At 31.7% G+C, this 16,629-nt stretch overlaps 1 protein-coding gene and 1 long non-coding RNA gene across 3 annotated transcripts in view; one reads left to right on the top strand and one right to left on the bottom strand.

Moving 5' to 3' along the window:
- Nucleotides 1–16,629, bottom strand: part of Ncc69 (sodium chloride cotransporter 69) — a 49,818-nt gene that overhangs the window by 21,766 nt on the left and 11,423 nt on the right. For both annotated transcript variants that reach the window (XM_070635908.1, XM_070635909.1), the window contains exon 2: nucleotides 335–741. In XM_070635908.1, the coding sequence (XP_070492009.1) occupies nucleotides 335–684 (350 nt within the window). In that variant the 5' untranslated portion in view covers nucleotides 685–741. The remainder of the gene's footprint in view (nucleotides 1–334; nucleotides 742–16,629) is intronic.
- On the top strand, nucleotides 9,873–11,477 carry LOC139087296 (uncharacterized). The gene is made up of 3 exons (XR_011544116.1): nucleotides 9,873–10,992; nucleotides 11,052–11,235; nucleotides 11,341–11,477. It is a non-coding gene; the product is annotated as an uncharacterized lncRNA (long non-coding RNA).

The following is a 16,629-nucleotide window of genomic DNA, read 5'->3' as shown; positions in this document are numbered from 1 at the left end:
ATGAAATGGAAGCCGCTAAAATGTGTAATCCATAAAGCTGTCAAATCAAGAGCCTAAATTTAGAAGCTACATACTAAAGGCGGCTTCTATTTGATGTAATATCAGAGGTTTACCGTATCCTTTAAAGCTCGGGTTAGCCTAGCAGGTAATTCAGAAAAAAATGTAATCAAAAGCGAACGCTTTAAACCCAAGCAGCAATTCCCAACTCGTTTTCATTCAGAAAACATTCAGTAATCCTCTTCATTCATGTAATTACAGAAAGGAAATTCGTTGAATTCACTTGAATATAAAAAGCTCCCTCCCAAATAAATAATAAAATAAGTATAATACATACCTGAAACTCCTACCATATTTTGTATCATATTCATTTCCATCGAGTAAATTTTCATCTTCACCCGAGTCGGAATTTTCATCGCTGACCTTGAATCGTGTTACACTTTCCTTGCGCTTTTTCTCGACATTCTTTTTATCGGAATCACGAAAACTGCTTCTAATCGCTTGAATTCGTGATGTTCTACGCTGTTTAACTATTTCTGTATCTTCATTAAATTGATCATCATCATCCTCTGTGTGTGCATCGACACCATTTGATTCCTTATTTACTAAATTTACTTGAAAGCGATTGGCAGAAGCGGAACGTGGTATTGGACTGAGTTCCAACGTATTAGAACTTTCAGTCGCCATTATCCTAGCTATTTATTATTATTGTTATTGTCAAAATATTAAATCAGTCAGCAGATCCTGAAATATAGCAGTCATTGAACAAGAAGAAACATAAGAATAAAGTTTTTTGTACATCCGAAGAATATTATTCTGAATCTCATTACAATGTCTTATTAATATTTTCTTCTTCCATATTTTCCATCTCACATTTTACATTCTTGAATGGAAATGAGAAATGTCGATCGTTAGAGGCACATTTTGAGCATGGTAGCACGTTACAATGGAATTAAATTTTTTTTTCTTGCTTCCTTTCTCACTTCATGACAGTAGAATTTTTCATTCCATATTCTCACTTCATAGTTTAGTCTCAGGGCTTAATGGCTAATTTATGAGTTTTATAAACAATTTATTTTGGAGATTTTGTATGTCAGATGAACTTTTTTGGACATTGAACTACGGGATTTGCTTCAAAGCAATTCTCAAAATGAGGACAAAATTTACGAGTTTTTAAATCTATAATACCAAAATTACCAAAACAGTTTAAATTTACGCTACTAAGCAATTTGAACACTTTACTTATCAAAACTAATCAAGTACACTTTTTTATGATTTTAGTTCCAATTTCTTGACTATCCAAGTCTTTTCAGATTTGAGACTAAGAAATAAAATTCAACCGAAATCCCTGAATTGTAGAATTATTTTCTCCTATTTTTTCGTTTGTAGCTTATCAATTCCCATGAATAAGCATTTAATTCTTGATAGGATGCATTTATTGATATTCTAACTGGATGTCTGATATTTTTTGAATTAATTTAGCGCTCTGTTCAAAATAATTTCTTTTTCGATTGCATGCTTCTTTTTTGTTTTTGTTGCAGTTTTTACATTAACGATAATGAAGTTACGTAGCGACACCCTAGTGGTAAGCCGACATTTCGTACGATTCATGACATTCCCAAAAAAAATTGAGAGCACACTAGTGTGTCGTGACACATAGGTTGCCCACCACTACCTAATGACTACATCGTGATGCACGAGGAAACTTTTGAATATAGTCGGAATTAAGTAAGTAGTTTTGAGTTTTTGTTGGGTTTCCACTTCAAATCGCGGTAATGAGCATGAAGATTTCGTTAAACCTTAAGGCAGTAGTGGACAACCTTTTATTTTTTTCGCTATACTATTTGGTGGTTAGCCTTGAATGAAACCGCATTCGGCATACAATTCATGATACTGCTAATATCACACAGGATGCCCATCGCTACATTATGCACCGGCATAGGTCTTTTTGTATCAAAATTGAAGAATTAATCCAAACATGTGGGGAGGTGAATCACCTTCCTCTGTCTATACTTCCGACCGATATTACGTTTATTACTTTGTAAATACCCATAAATTTTGCACGCAATTCAACAATGTTTATGTGTATAAATATTTTACAAAAAGTTTAAGTCACGCGACACTACAAAGTGCGCTCAAAACACATCATAGATGCCATCACTTTATGCATCATTATTATTTTTTTCTTATTTTCACTCAATCTCACGACATTGAAGCTACTCGCATAATTTTTAAATTGAACTTGACAATAAATCTAGACAGATATTAGGTCATTAGTGTCTAGTTTCACAATTCTATATTTATCACTATCATACCACATTCCCTTCTTATTATTACATCGTTCTCTTATCACATAGTTTGTCACTTAGATTAAATGATGAGTTTGTAGAGTAGCAAATGATTTTGCATAACACATTAAGATTACGGATGAGAAATAAAAAGAGAATCTTTTATTTATTTTAATTTTAAATGAACCGGAAGGAATTGAGAATAAATTCAGATTTCATTTTAATGACATATGTACGTGAATCAAAGCGTACTCACATCTCTTCTACTTTTATAAGTTATTGAGATTTGCCATTGTGTGACCATTTTCAATGTTGTTAGCATTAAGATTTATGTGAGTTTTATAAGACTTCAAGATGTGTTCTTAACCGTAAAATGAGTGAGCTTTTTTATCTCATTTTGCATAAAATTGGTAAATATGTTCGAGATTATAGCTGAATGAGAGTCTTGTCTTATTATCTCAGCAAATACACTTATGTTTGCAAAGTAAAAGTATGACAAGTAAAGTTCATATGATGCGTACTTTAAGTTTTATTTGTTTAATCTACAATAGCAACTCTTATAGTTCTAATGTTGAGTCATGTTTGATTAAAAACATTAAGTTGTTTAATGTTGTGTAATTTGTGTTTTTGTAAATGAGATAATTCTCTTATAGTAATTTGAACTTGTTTTCATCTATGTTTATAGTAAAGAGCACGTAAATAGTTGATATATACTGTTGATGCTTGAAATAATTGAAATTGGTATTCATACAATTTTTAGATTTGCGTACTTATTAAAGTTAGTAAATAATGTCCCGAACGACATATATTTAAACGTTGTTCACATGGCAGCCAATGACTGTTGTTTGGAAGCTACTGCCAAGTGGATGCTGGTTAGTTTTAATCATACTGTCTGCTTGGCTGTCATGTAGAGAACATTCCCAATACACGCAAATGAAGGAGGTCTCATCACAAAGCTTATCGAGCTGTGCCAAAGCTCTTTTATTAACTTCAAATAGAAGACAGCTACATATGGCATCCACATGGCTTCCAAACCCGACTGGACTAAAATACGATATGACTAGCTAATTGCAAGTTATTGTCCAGTGGATGTCTAGTTTCAAGATTTTATCCACCTATAAAATCTGTGTCTCTCGGAATTCAAGTCTGTGTGATTGCTATTATGGATTATTGATACAAATCTTCTTTACAACCTTAAAGTAAATGAATTTTTTACTTCCTACATACAATTCCGGTTTCATTACTCTAAAAAAAAACCCAAAGGATCAAGCTATTTAATCCAAAAATTGGATAAAAACTAATCTATTTCCAATCCTACACTAACACCCAAAATAAATTCATTAACTTCCTTGTTACATCCCCAAAAAGTTTATTTAAGATTTTTTCCAATGTCAAAGCATTCAATATTAAAGAATGTACATACAACGAAAAAAATTGATAACGGTAAAGGACATATCAATAACTGTCCGACCAAAAATTTCAGAATTGCCATAACACAACCTTTTTTCTCTTCTTGCAACATTTCCACATGAAATCCTTTCTTACCGTTATCACATCATTCCAATGAAGAGAGACCAAATCTAAAATAAATCTCTGAATAAATTTCAAATCAGCATAATTCGGTGCTATTACGGATAAATGATATATATTTATGCAATAAATTATTGAGTGCCCAATGTTATTGCTTTAAAGCACAACATTCATTGCCCTCAACGATGTAAAGCATGTTAAATCATATTTCTCACTCTGAAGAGCTTTTCCTTGCCTTACTTACACTTACTGTAACTAAGTAAATCAATGTAATCTCACAATACGAGTAATCTTATGAAAAACTTTTTTTTTTGCATATATAATTTTATATTCATGTCATATGAGAAGCACATACAAAAAAAAAATATATATAAAAAATCATAAACATTTCTCGAAGTCTGTTACAAGAATATAATAATGGAAGTAATGGATTAGAAACTAAAAAGAGCATACAATATTTCCTTCATAATAAACTTTATTATGCTTCTTTCACTTTCATCCTTCTTCATGTATTATGAATGGCAGCCGAGTAAGGCAGGCATTTGAAATTGATTTTAGGTTTGTGGACATTTTTATGGCATCAATGAAATCGTTCAAAACAGTCATTGTTGTAAAAAGTCGAGTATCCCAAATTGATCCTGACCCCAAATATGGATATCTACATTACATTGGCTTTGCCTATACACTGTCTATCTTAGGCAATACCTTTGTATAGGCACATCTGATAAAGGATCTTATCTAGACAAAGGTGATGTTAAATAAAGGTAAAATCTATCATTTTACAGCTAGGAACCATTCTACATGTGCGAATTTGACAATTCTGATTTTCAGGCAACATCACTCCGAACACTAGAGTGAGTGAGACCGATGCGGTGCTGGTATATCTCAAATTCGGCAGAAAATCGACTTGAAGCCAGCACCATGTAGTCTCATATTAGATAATTTTCCTCTTCTTGGTAATATCCCTAACTGTAGTGTCATGAACATTGTGCGAATCCTTGTCACATCTTGACAACTTTGTTACATAACAATTAAGAGATCAGTTCTTGAAAGGAATCGAACCCACAAAAGAGTGATAAAGGTATCCCGATCTGTTACCTAACCACTCGACCACAGACACCTTATTCTCACACTGGAAAATTTGCCTATTTTTGGATTACTAACCCAAATTCCATCACAAGGTCATACATAAAGACAAACTGACATCCAATATTAACACAAAATTCCATAAAATTCATACATGAAAATGAAAAAAAATTTTTGTGTGAAAATTGCTGAGCTTGTCATGTATGGTTCTTAGATGATTTCACATAAATTTAGTTCTGCTTTCAAGATTTCTCGACAATGTGTCATGCACAAAAACATACTGGCGTTCATTCTCTTTTTTTCTCAATATTGAAACGGATGTAAGGACCTGAAGTTGAAAATCACTATGCAAAGTGCTACCTCACAAGAATACTAAATAAATTATGACAAGCTATTACGATCAATAATGAGGAACAATCAATAGCAATAACAACAAAATTTACTTTGGGGAATTTGTTGTGGCAAATTTATAGCTTTCATAGATTTATTTGTGTGTTTGTGCATATAAAGCCAAAATATTGCAAAAATTAGTTCTGGGTGTGCCAAATGAATATTTGTTGTCAAAATTCTATGACTTTTACGGGACATACACATGGACATTAAGTTACCTTAAATTTCCACAAATAAATTTTCATTAAATTTGAACAATACCCAAAAAAAATTCTATGTCTATACGTTAAAGGATGATCTATTGGCACTATTTGGGTTGTAACAACGCCATTCTTTACATAAATTTATTGCTGCACTCTAAACGGTTCTTTTCTCTGGTTCCAACAAGATCGTTAAATTTTTCCTCTCTTTAATACGCAATATCCATATCTTTAATGGCATTTATATACTTTAATCTCTTTAATGTGAGGCTAGTTCGAGATACATATATCCATTGCAAAAATAATTTGTAGACTTTGCTGTAGACGAGTGGAATTGTAAATGACTAAAAAAAGTTTTTATTACTGCTACATAAAACAGATAAATATTTTGTAAAAACTTTTCCAATTCAAACTTTATGCTGTAAAAATAAGGTGTGTAAATTAATTTGTTGGAAATGACATGCATATTAAATTAATGTTTGATCATCTTCCTTGAATCGACATTTGTTCTTTATATTGCTGAGATTGAAATTGCTGAGATGAAACTTTTTGGGAGACTCAGTTGGAATTTCACTTAAAGCTGGATATTAAGATATCTCGAGAAACAATAATGAAGAAGACGCCATCACGGAGCTTTTAAAGCTCTCCTAATGGTCTTTATTAAAGTCAAATTGAAGCTTCTCTATTTATGCAGTTATATCAATGTGAGTAAAAGTGGCTCGGTGGGGGGAATAGCCAAGTACTTCGAAACCTAATTATTACAATAAAGACTTTGCGACCATGGGTTCGAAACTCGACAGGAAAAATTCTTCACATTTCCTTAATCGAATCTTATGTAGTGCGAACGCACAGCTTCCCGTTGTAAACTACATACACAGTAAAGGCATCAAAGAACTGGTTTGTAATTTCACTATAAACTGTATGTCTACTGAGTACAGAGATCTACTGCACTCTCACTCGTTAAATAATTATTAACCGTGAATCGTTTTATCGCAGTTCTGGATCTCAATGATCTGAATAGCTAAAAGTTTTATTATGGATGCTACTGCTCTATATCACAGCTATCTTCATTTGTTTCGTTTCAATAGAGCTTTATCTGATATTGTTTTATTACTTCTCAAAGTAATCTTACAGTTGCTATGTCAAACTTTTTGAATTATGGAGTTTGGAGCAACGTGACATTCTTAAATCTTATTTCCAATTTACGTCATTTATAAATGATTTCAAAGTAAACCTTTGAAATATTTAAAAGTTAAATACAGACGAAATGGCAAATTTTAGATCCTTAACTTTTCAACAATCCTTCAAAAATGACAAATGGCTTATTTTTGCTTCTTCTATGGATTCTATGTAAGCAATATATCATAAGGACATTATTTTAAGGTCAATACTTCAGCTCAAAAAGAGTATTAATTTTATTGAATCGTTCACCCTCTGAAGATTCAATATTTTCTTAATAAAATTATGTAGACTTCTGCTGAAAATAACAGAAAAATGCTCAAATAGATTGATGAAGAAAAAAGGTTAAAAAATCAATAAAAAATCGGTGTGGGAAGGAATTTTTTAAACTTTATTTAACAAAAAGGTTATCCGCCTTCAAAATTAATTGGTATAATTCCAATTCTAAATTAATTTCATCAAAAATAATTTGAAATTGATCTTGCTTTCATTCCACTCATTATTTATTGAGAGTAAATTGAAAAATTACTGTTAAATCTGTGCGAAAAGGTTTTGAGTGAATGTACATTAATGAGGGATATTCAGAAAAACCATCACTTTAATGAGAGAGGGAGGGAGGAAAGGGGTCATGTGCTTATTATGTAACGTAAAATTTTGAATCCTATTTCCTTAATGAAATTTCTTTAGAAAATCAAAAATTATCAAAGATTGTAACTAATATTAGACCCACAATTCCCGCCCAAGTAAAGAAGAAAAGGTTTCTGAGCAGTTCATGAGCATATCTTGAACCCAAGGCCCTCAAACAGGAGCATACCCCGAAATTAATTTTGAGAGATCTCTTCTTTGAATACGCCCAAATTCTTAAGTATCATTTGTGCACCATGGCAATAATGTTGCTTTCTTTGAACAAGTTGATTTCGGAAATAGTCGAATGGGAACCTCACCATCCCCAGTCTGATTGCGGGGCTTCCACTCCACCCTACAGACAAGGTGGTTTGAATAGTATTTTAACCTATAGGTCGAAGTCGGATGATAGTTAGTCGACTTAAGCCGATTAAAGAATTTCAGAATTTTCCTTACACAAAGCTTGGACGCCAGCAATTTATGGCGAGGGGATACGACATGACATTTGAGTCAGACTTCGACTTTCCCAATCCCTAAGCTCCACATAGAAACATAATAGTTATAGTAATCAACTAAGTCATAGTAAGTAATACTAAATAAGTAAGTATCTTATCAAAGATAAGTTAAGAATGGAGCAAGCCTAAACAAATAAACTCAAAATTCAATTAACTAATCATCATTTATAAACAATCCCCAAGTGTAAATAATTAAAATTACAAAAGAGAAGCACTTGCTTCTTGAAATAAGTTTGAAATTGATTAGGGAGCGAATAGGGATTCGGAATGACAAATTATACGTAAGAATTTTACAATTTTGTGAGAATTGAAAGCAATAAACAATCCAATTGACATTCCATCGCATTTGGGAATTGACTATCTACGCTTCTTATCGATTTTTTTTTTTAAGGGAACGAAAAAAAATCCTGAACTTTTTCTCAATGAAAACTCAGCATGATATCCCGACATTCCTTAATAAAAAGCATAAAAAGAAATCTCAAAATAGTTCCATGAGAAGCTCAAAGTTTCCATTTCAAAAATCTTCATTCCCTTCAAGACATTGCAGATGTCGGTGTCCTGTTGCTTCTTTATAAATATCAATATATCCTTAATCTGACAAGGGAATTATTTGTCAGATAAGAGGAATTACTTGTGCTACGATGAAATATTGTAAATGACGGTATACCGTTACATCATTTAATAGTGCTCTAGTTAAAGTTACTGGATGTAAAGCATTGAAGAATAAATGTTATTGATAAAAAGACTTTAAAGGGATTTTCTGTCTTTGAATAGTAACTAGCTAGCTTTCTCAGTCAGTATCAATGTGATTGATAAATCATGATATTGAATGGAACTGATTCAGACAGAATTTCCATCATTTAAGTTTGTGCTTTAATTTTTTCTTTAAGTTAGGGATGTTCAATTGAGTTTTAAAAACAGTACCTTTATCTTCCCGCAATAATGCCTGTTATAAAACTTTTGAGTTTCCTTTTTTGAGACAAATGATCTAAAGTTTTAATGATCAACCTTTATACAATACTAGAACTAGAAGATTATTGTTCATCTCGTAATTAAAATCATCGAACGTGCTTGGTTAACAACATGTTGATAGATTGTTGCTTTCTCTCTTATTTCTATTTATCAATTGATTTCTGAATGCAACTGCTAGATAAACAACTTTGAAAAGAGCTCAGTTGTTCCAATATGCAATTTTATTCATTCACAAGAGCTACAAACTTATCACATTTTCAAAGATTAATGGAAAATTTACCTCTTTTTGCACGTTTCTACTAAATAAATATGCTTTTTGTTCTATTTGCTTTGACCACATTCCGATTGTGTCTTTGGGACATATCAAGTTCATTATACCGCAAAAGATTTTTGGTATTAAGGTAGGAGGGTATTGTGATAAGAAGTATGAATAAATGATCTCACGTACATCATGTGGAAAATTGAATGTTTCTGATATATTACTGGGTTTTTTGTGTGATGGAAAGGCTTTAAAGATATGTTAAAGTTTAGTAGATTTGAGATTTTGCAGCTATGAATTCGAGAATCAGATTGACTTGGCTTAGGTCAAGGTACACAATATAAGATTCATGACATTTATAAAAAACCAGCACCCTCTGTTACGAGGCATACAATTTGGACAGCACTGGCTTAGGTCTTTATAATTGCTATAAATTTTATGTGAACGATGTCTTAATTTAGAATAAATGTGTCAGTCGAAGTGGATCGATGGCTTATTGGTTTCATATTTGGGGACTTAATCATTTTACACTGACCTGGGGATCATGGGTTGGAGACTCGGCATGGGAAATTTTCCTTATGTTCTTTATAAAATGGGTATCGCGGCTCACAGCCTACCTTTGTATGTTAAAGCCAGAGTAATGTCATCAAAGGAATGGTTCGAATCCCCCACTATAAAATGTAAGTCTAGATTTGAGTGCGGTGGTCAGGCAAAACCCGTACTCGTTAAGCTGTCATTAACTACTGAGACTCGTATGACACAAAGCTCTGGATCTTAATGAACAGAACATTCCCTAACAATTCGCAATGTGCAGAAAACCAAAGAAATTCTTGGCATTGAATTAAATATAAAAATGTGTATTTAAATTCCCAAGTGTAGAATATAAAGTAACGAAATTGCTCATGCATGTTAGATTCCTTTTCTTTACACGTGTTGAAATAAAAGCTTGTTTTTTTATCACCAGATGCACTTATTTGCTCTTTAAATGACAGAAGCAATGAAAATATGAAGATTGTAATTCTCATCTCATTTTGCTGGCTGTGACTTGCTTGTGACCAAGAATAAATCCAGTTTTATGTAGAATTACGTCTACGATGTAATTTTCATGCTCGTTAAGGCAATTAAAAGTTTCTCATTCAATAGCTGTTAAGTATTCACGTGTACAGAGATTAAATCAGAGTTCATTTAACCTGTTGGATGTTACATTACATTTCTTTTGTCGTACTCGTGATTCTCGTTTGAGAGGAGAACAAATATATTCTTGGTAAAGGATGGCATGAAAGAATCATAAATAACGAAGATGAAAAATTATCTTTGAGAACGAAAGAGACGCAAAGGCATAAAATATAAAGACAAAAAATGCTTTATGAAGACGAAGAAAAGGGAACGGCTGACAACGAAGTAGATAAAAACATGCTTAATAATTATGAGAAGGTTGTTTGTTACACAATTAAAATGTTGCATTACGAGGAGCGTGAAAAGGGTATTCTATAAGCTTTCCTGCCAAAAAGTTATCAGCATGAAATCCAGCTATATTAATTTCATTTTTGTGATGAGAAATTGTGCATTTTTTTAGAAAAATTTAATATTTTTTTAGCATCCCGAGAAGTAGTGATAGATCTTCTGAGAATTGTGGAAACTTATCAAGGATTCTGACAGTCAATGATGGTCTACAAAGCGCTATACAGAGCTATCTTCTAGATTTGAACAGCTTCAAAAGACTGAGAATATACTAGACACTTCATCCTCCATTTCAAGTTCAACCATATAGGGAAATTTATGAAGGTGTAATTTTCATGAGCATCCTTATCATATCGACAACACAACTTTACATACATTAATTCAGAGATCGACTTCTGATGAGAATTAAGCCAACGCATTTACAAAAGGAGTGATACAGATATATGGTCTGTTGCCTAATCACTTGACAGCAGACGCCAAACTCTCTCATTGTAAGAATTACCTTCTTATTCTTTGATGCATTTACGTATCCAAAAGGATGGTTTTTCAGGTCAACGATTCTCATTTTGGACAAAATACTACAATTTGCTGTGATTCTTCAAGAATTGAGAATGCCAAAAAATGTCCAAAAAAATTGAAAATGCGATGGACTGTATCCCATGTGTTGTTTCGGTCGAGGCTTACCAACAAGGTGTGCCACGAAATATAATAGATAGCCCACCACTGACATACATGTAAGTGCATCTAACTTGAGCGAATCTTAACATATCACTATAGAAACCACAGAATAATATTAATAAAAATTAATGACTACATGCTTCATAAAACCACATATTTAGATCGGGCGCCAAAAAGGAAGCTCAGCATCATCAGCAAAAAACTCGTACTATTGTATATATCAAATGCATTTACGAAGCAGTAAGGTGAAATATTTGCGAGAAGAGTAAATTATAAAAGTATTATGTTTTGTTTCAACTGCATTCAGAAAAATAATGAAATTAAACTTCCAAGGTTGAAGTAGATGAAAAACTTTTTTTTTTTTTTTTCTAAAAAAATAGAAGTAGCAAGTTCATTCAATGACTTTATACAAAAAAGCAATGCTTTGAACTTTTACTCGCTAATAGCATTTTGCATGCAGTAATGATTATTAGCTTTACGATGAGTAAGGCGCTTTAAATTGACAGTTTTAATTATACATTTACAGTAACAACAGTTGTGCATCGTTGATTGAATATTCATTGATTTTTCATGTCCTTATCGCAGTCCGCATAACGAGTCGCTTCATTTTTATGTCATTTGTGTATATGATATGGATGGAAATGAACATTTATCGTATTTTATGAAAAAAGTAGTCATTTCCACCGGCATGTTGTCATAAATTTAAAATAATATCATGAATTCATATTGAAATAATTAACGGAATAGCAATGCTGGATGTAATGTGAAGTTATTCTTTTGAGGGAATGTTTATGAATTCTAGGAAGCGGTAATGAGGTTCTAGGGCATTATGGCTATTTATGAGGTTTCATACTCTAGTTGGAGTGTCTTCTATGTAAACATTCCATCTGCAGCCATATCTTCACACATTTTAAATGTCATTTACTGTTTACTATCCTGAAACCATCACAAACTTGTTACAGTTGACATTATCACTGTCACTATTTTTTCCCATGCTTGTTGTCACTTTAATTTACACCAGAAGCCATACACTGCGACAAAAAGATAAAAATTAAAGTTTTATGTGCTCACACGAGTGCTAACTTGCGCATTATTATTTGTACACGACACGAGGGATCTTTTAAATTGATGACATAATAAAGACAATTTATTCAGTAGAGCTTTAATTAGCAATGTTATCATTACACGTTGATATTATCTTCTCTTTTGTAATCGTATTCTGAGTGGTACGAGATAATCAGATGTTGTCAGTTAAATTAAAGTATGAAGCAGTTTAGACTTGATTTATATTTACTAAAAGCTGCAATGCTGAAAGAATCATTAAGTTCTGTTAAAGAGCTTAAGCATTTTTGAACTTAAATCCTCAATAATAATTTAGAAAATGTCAACGGTCGTTTAATATTCAAATTGTATTTTGAACTAGAGTTGATTTTCCCCTTCTGTAGTTGCAAGCCCCTTCATTTATGTAAATATTTAGTCTGATTTCAATCTTGAAAGGATAAATATCTTGTTTATTTATATTTCCGTTCAGGTAAAGACTTATAAGTTCCTTCATTTACAAGTTATTCTAGGTAGAGTTAATGTTGAAATTTACCCAAAGTTCTAACTTTTTAAATTCATTCCAAGTATTCAATGAAAGAATTATTGTTCCGTAAGAACCCAAAATTGTCACCGCGACTTTAATCCATCTTAACATTTAAATTACTTTGATAATTACAAACTTTTGAACTTCTTTTTACATCCCTTCTAATTTATTGTATAATAGCTTGAAAATTAATTAAGCATGATAGACCATTCTTTAATATCATAATAGACCTGACAGATTGCTCACTATGACAATTTTAATGATTCTGTTTATCATATCCTTTAATTTTGACTTGAATCACATCTGGCGGCAATGTGGCGAGGTGATAAATATTAAAATAATGTGCATCATAAATTAATGTTTTTATTTTGCATTATGCGGTGGCAACAGATGAGAATTAACTAAGCACTCAATGTCTTCAGTGCGTTTATATTGATTTATAATTTCCAATGTCAACACACAAATGTGATAATCATAAAAATTGTGCACAGCATAATAAAAACGTGTTTAATATTAATTGGATAAATGTTGAAAGTTAATGACATGATAATTGGACGAGATGTCGTTTTTTCGTTTCTTTGGAATTGGATATGAATTGAGAATGATTAGTTTTATTTATGTAACCTTAAATCAGTGACTCATTCGAATGATAGTTTTGTTTACATCCCCAGATATACTTATTAGTGGATTTCTTATAAGTTGCTAAGGTGATCGCATGGAAATGAAAATTCTTACGGATGTATTGCAGGTACAAATGTCAAACGAAATACGTCATAGAAATCATTATGCGAATTTATACTTGAAGATTCTTTAATTAAAATTAACCGAGATCCTTCCTTATAATTTTGATTCTATCAAAGCTATGCATCACTCGGGATCATATTTCTTATGCTTGTTTTAATTAACGTGAATGAAAAAGTTGCTCCTTTGTAAAAAGATGAAACAATTTATTTTCCTTCTCTTTTTATAGAAAAGGAATCGAAATTCCTAAACCTTTTTAAACCTTTTTCTATACTTTTTTTCGCCCTCTTGCCTTACAAAAGGAAACTTTCTTTAACACATTCACGCGCATGAAAACAAATTTTGATGAAAAATTAAATAAATTCACAAAATATTTATCTTTAATTATGCTAAAAAGATAAAAAGACAGTCCTGTCTTCTTTGATGATTCGTTCAATGCCGTTAAAAAAATTGACAAATGTCTTTCGTTTCACGAGATATTTGAGACTTATAAAGTCTTATGGTATTTATAAAGTCAATTGTTTTGGAAATAAATTAACTTTATTGCTCCTGCTTATGGCATGTCTGAATTATGCTTATAGAAATAAATTTTCGGAACGAGTAAGAATTGATGCTTTGAAACAAGCAGAATAATCCTTTGGAGATGACATATGTAATCAAAATGGACAGAAATAAAATTGACCTTTTGTCGTAATAACATAGACAAAATTGCATTGTTAGGAATCGGCAATCAATCACAATTTAAAGTGAGCAGGGCCGTTCTCAAGGGAGGAGATGGCTTGAGTTCAAAACCACCTATTAAGACAAAACTCTTCAATTTCCTAGGAGTTGTCAAGAACAATCTGAAAGATAGTTATCAAGACCAGAGTTGACAGGATTCCAATGTGGAGTGCGGACTCTAATGGAGGCACCTTTTTGGTCTTTTGACAACTCTGGTTCCGTACATGAAGTTGAGCAATGCAAAATGTATACAACCAACTTAATTACCGAATGGAACATACAGTCATCAACTTAAGATTTCATAGCAAGTTCCACTAATGTCAAGTTTACTACTAGCTATAAGATAGACTAATCGGATCATGATCCACTCGGAGCTAGAAAATATATTAAATATATAAAAACATCATTACTATGTTGCCATGGTTCACAGTTGTACATAGTAAACGTTTCTAATTTTAAAGTAATTAACCGCGATTAGCTCAAAAATGTCCTCTTGATTATCAATTTCCTAAAATATTCATAACAGGAAGGATTTTAGCAATGTGACTAAGTTACGACATTTTTATTTCAAGCATAGCAAAAGGAAAATCGTCATGGTACTGTTGGATTATCATTTATGTAAACATGCTGGTAGAAAATAAATAATAGAACTAGAAAATGCGTGCCTTTAAAAATTCATTAATTCGCACATAATTTTCTAAAATATAATCGACAGCAATTATCAAACTAATTAAGCTATTCATTAATTTTCTATTATGTATTCATTAGTGTCATTAGATATACCAATAAGTATTAAGAATATATATTCTCGCAATTTTAATATCAATTTCCAACTAGTTGCTTGTATTATTACATGTGTACTGCTGGCGTATAATTGGAACATGAATATATTAATGCCGTCACGTGGATCAATTTTCATGGTTTAAATTTGTTTTTATATCTTTCGAATACAACATTGCAATTCTACGATTTTTTGCAATAAAATCTGTCATTTATTCTGGTTTATTTTAAGCCTTTTCATGAATAATCGAACGTGATTGATTATAATCATCAATTTAAAATAAATAATACAACTCTTATTTTTTCCCATAAATTTTTCACGCACACTTAAGTAACGACTGTCGGAAAAATTAGTACAAAAGTAAAGGGTGTACATATGTTAGTCTGGCTTTGAATACGAATAATCTATAATTTATTGATTTGTCGATCATAATTTCCTGCGGTAATTTATAGCTTATAGTTTGTTTGTTTTTCTAGAATTAACGAGTATTCACGTGAGTCTAGAAATGTGAGCTATTATAAGAACACAACCGAGAGGAACATTACTGTTGAAAAAAGCATTAAATTCGTAGTTTATAATGACGTATATCTGATGCAGTTGATGGGAATAATAGGGAGTGATTAGCTTTATTTATATTTAAGATAGTCTCATATGACAGCAGAGGCTGTTCTGTACGAAGCTAGTTGATATCAACTAACTAATTCAGATTTATACTCAAATCTATGATAAGGGCTATCAATATTCGATAATTGGATCAATACTCTAAATAGGGGTTTAAATTCCGTTATTGAATTGTATGTTATTCCTGGATCATTCCCTGGATTCAGTTTATTTTAATTCCGGAATTGAAAAATCTAGCCCACAAAAATGTTTCTTAAATTCTCTGACTGTAGACCAGGGCGAAGAAGGAGGCGAGTATGACTCTTGAATGGTAAGCTACAATCTAGGGAGTTTTGGGATTTTCGTCTCGATAGATTCTACATATCAAGTTTAAGATTATTGTCCAAATAATCATGTTGTTGGAAGGAGGATACAACCCTTCAATGCACATACTATCATATTTGGAACTACATGGAATCATTTAATTATAAATTAAAGCCATCTCAATTTTCAATGACTATAGATATGTGCATCTCGGGTTTCCAGATCTCAAAATAGCTCCTGACTTATGAATCAATTTATAACATTTCATAAACTGACGTACATTCACATGTATACATTAACCCATTAATTACGGAGTTTTTTTAGGACTTGAGACTGCATTTAATTGATGAATTACAGTCTAAAAATAAGGTTTATGAAGAGATTTGAGCGATTAAGTGCACTGATTTAGTATAATTAACAAAAATTAGGTGTAACATATATGTTACGCTAGTATTTTACCGACAATTTTTTTTTCTGTTTACAAAAATTTTATTTATTAATTTCGTCGATTACTTAGATTTTAATGTATAAAATACAGCATCATTGTTATATTTATGACATTTTAAGCCATGTTAGTTAAACATTATTGTTGTAATCAGCATAAAAATATCAAAATTCTGAAAAAAATTCACTGTCACATTGGTCGTCATATTTCATGAACTATACATTGACGAGCTTTCAAACCATAGATAACATGTT

Source organism: Chironomus tepperi, unplaced genomic scaffold (assembly GCF_022539635.2).
Source record: "Chironomus tepperi strain 1889 unplaced genomic scaffold, CSIRO-AGI_Ctep_v1 contig_100, whole genome shotgun sequence".
NCBI classification, from domain to species: Eukaryota; Metazoa; Arthropoda; class Insecta; order Diptera; family Chironomidae; genus Chironomus; species Chironomus tepperi.
This window is presented reverse-complemented; position numbering and strand designations above follow the sequence as displayed.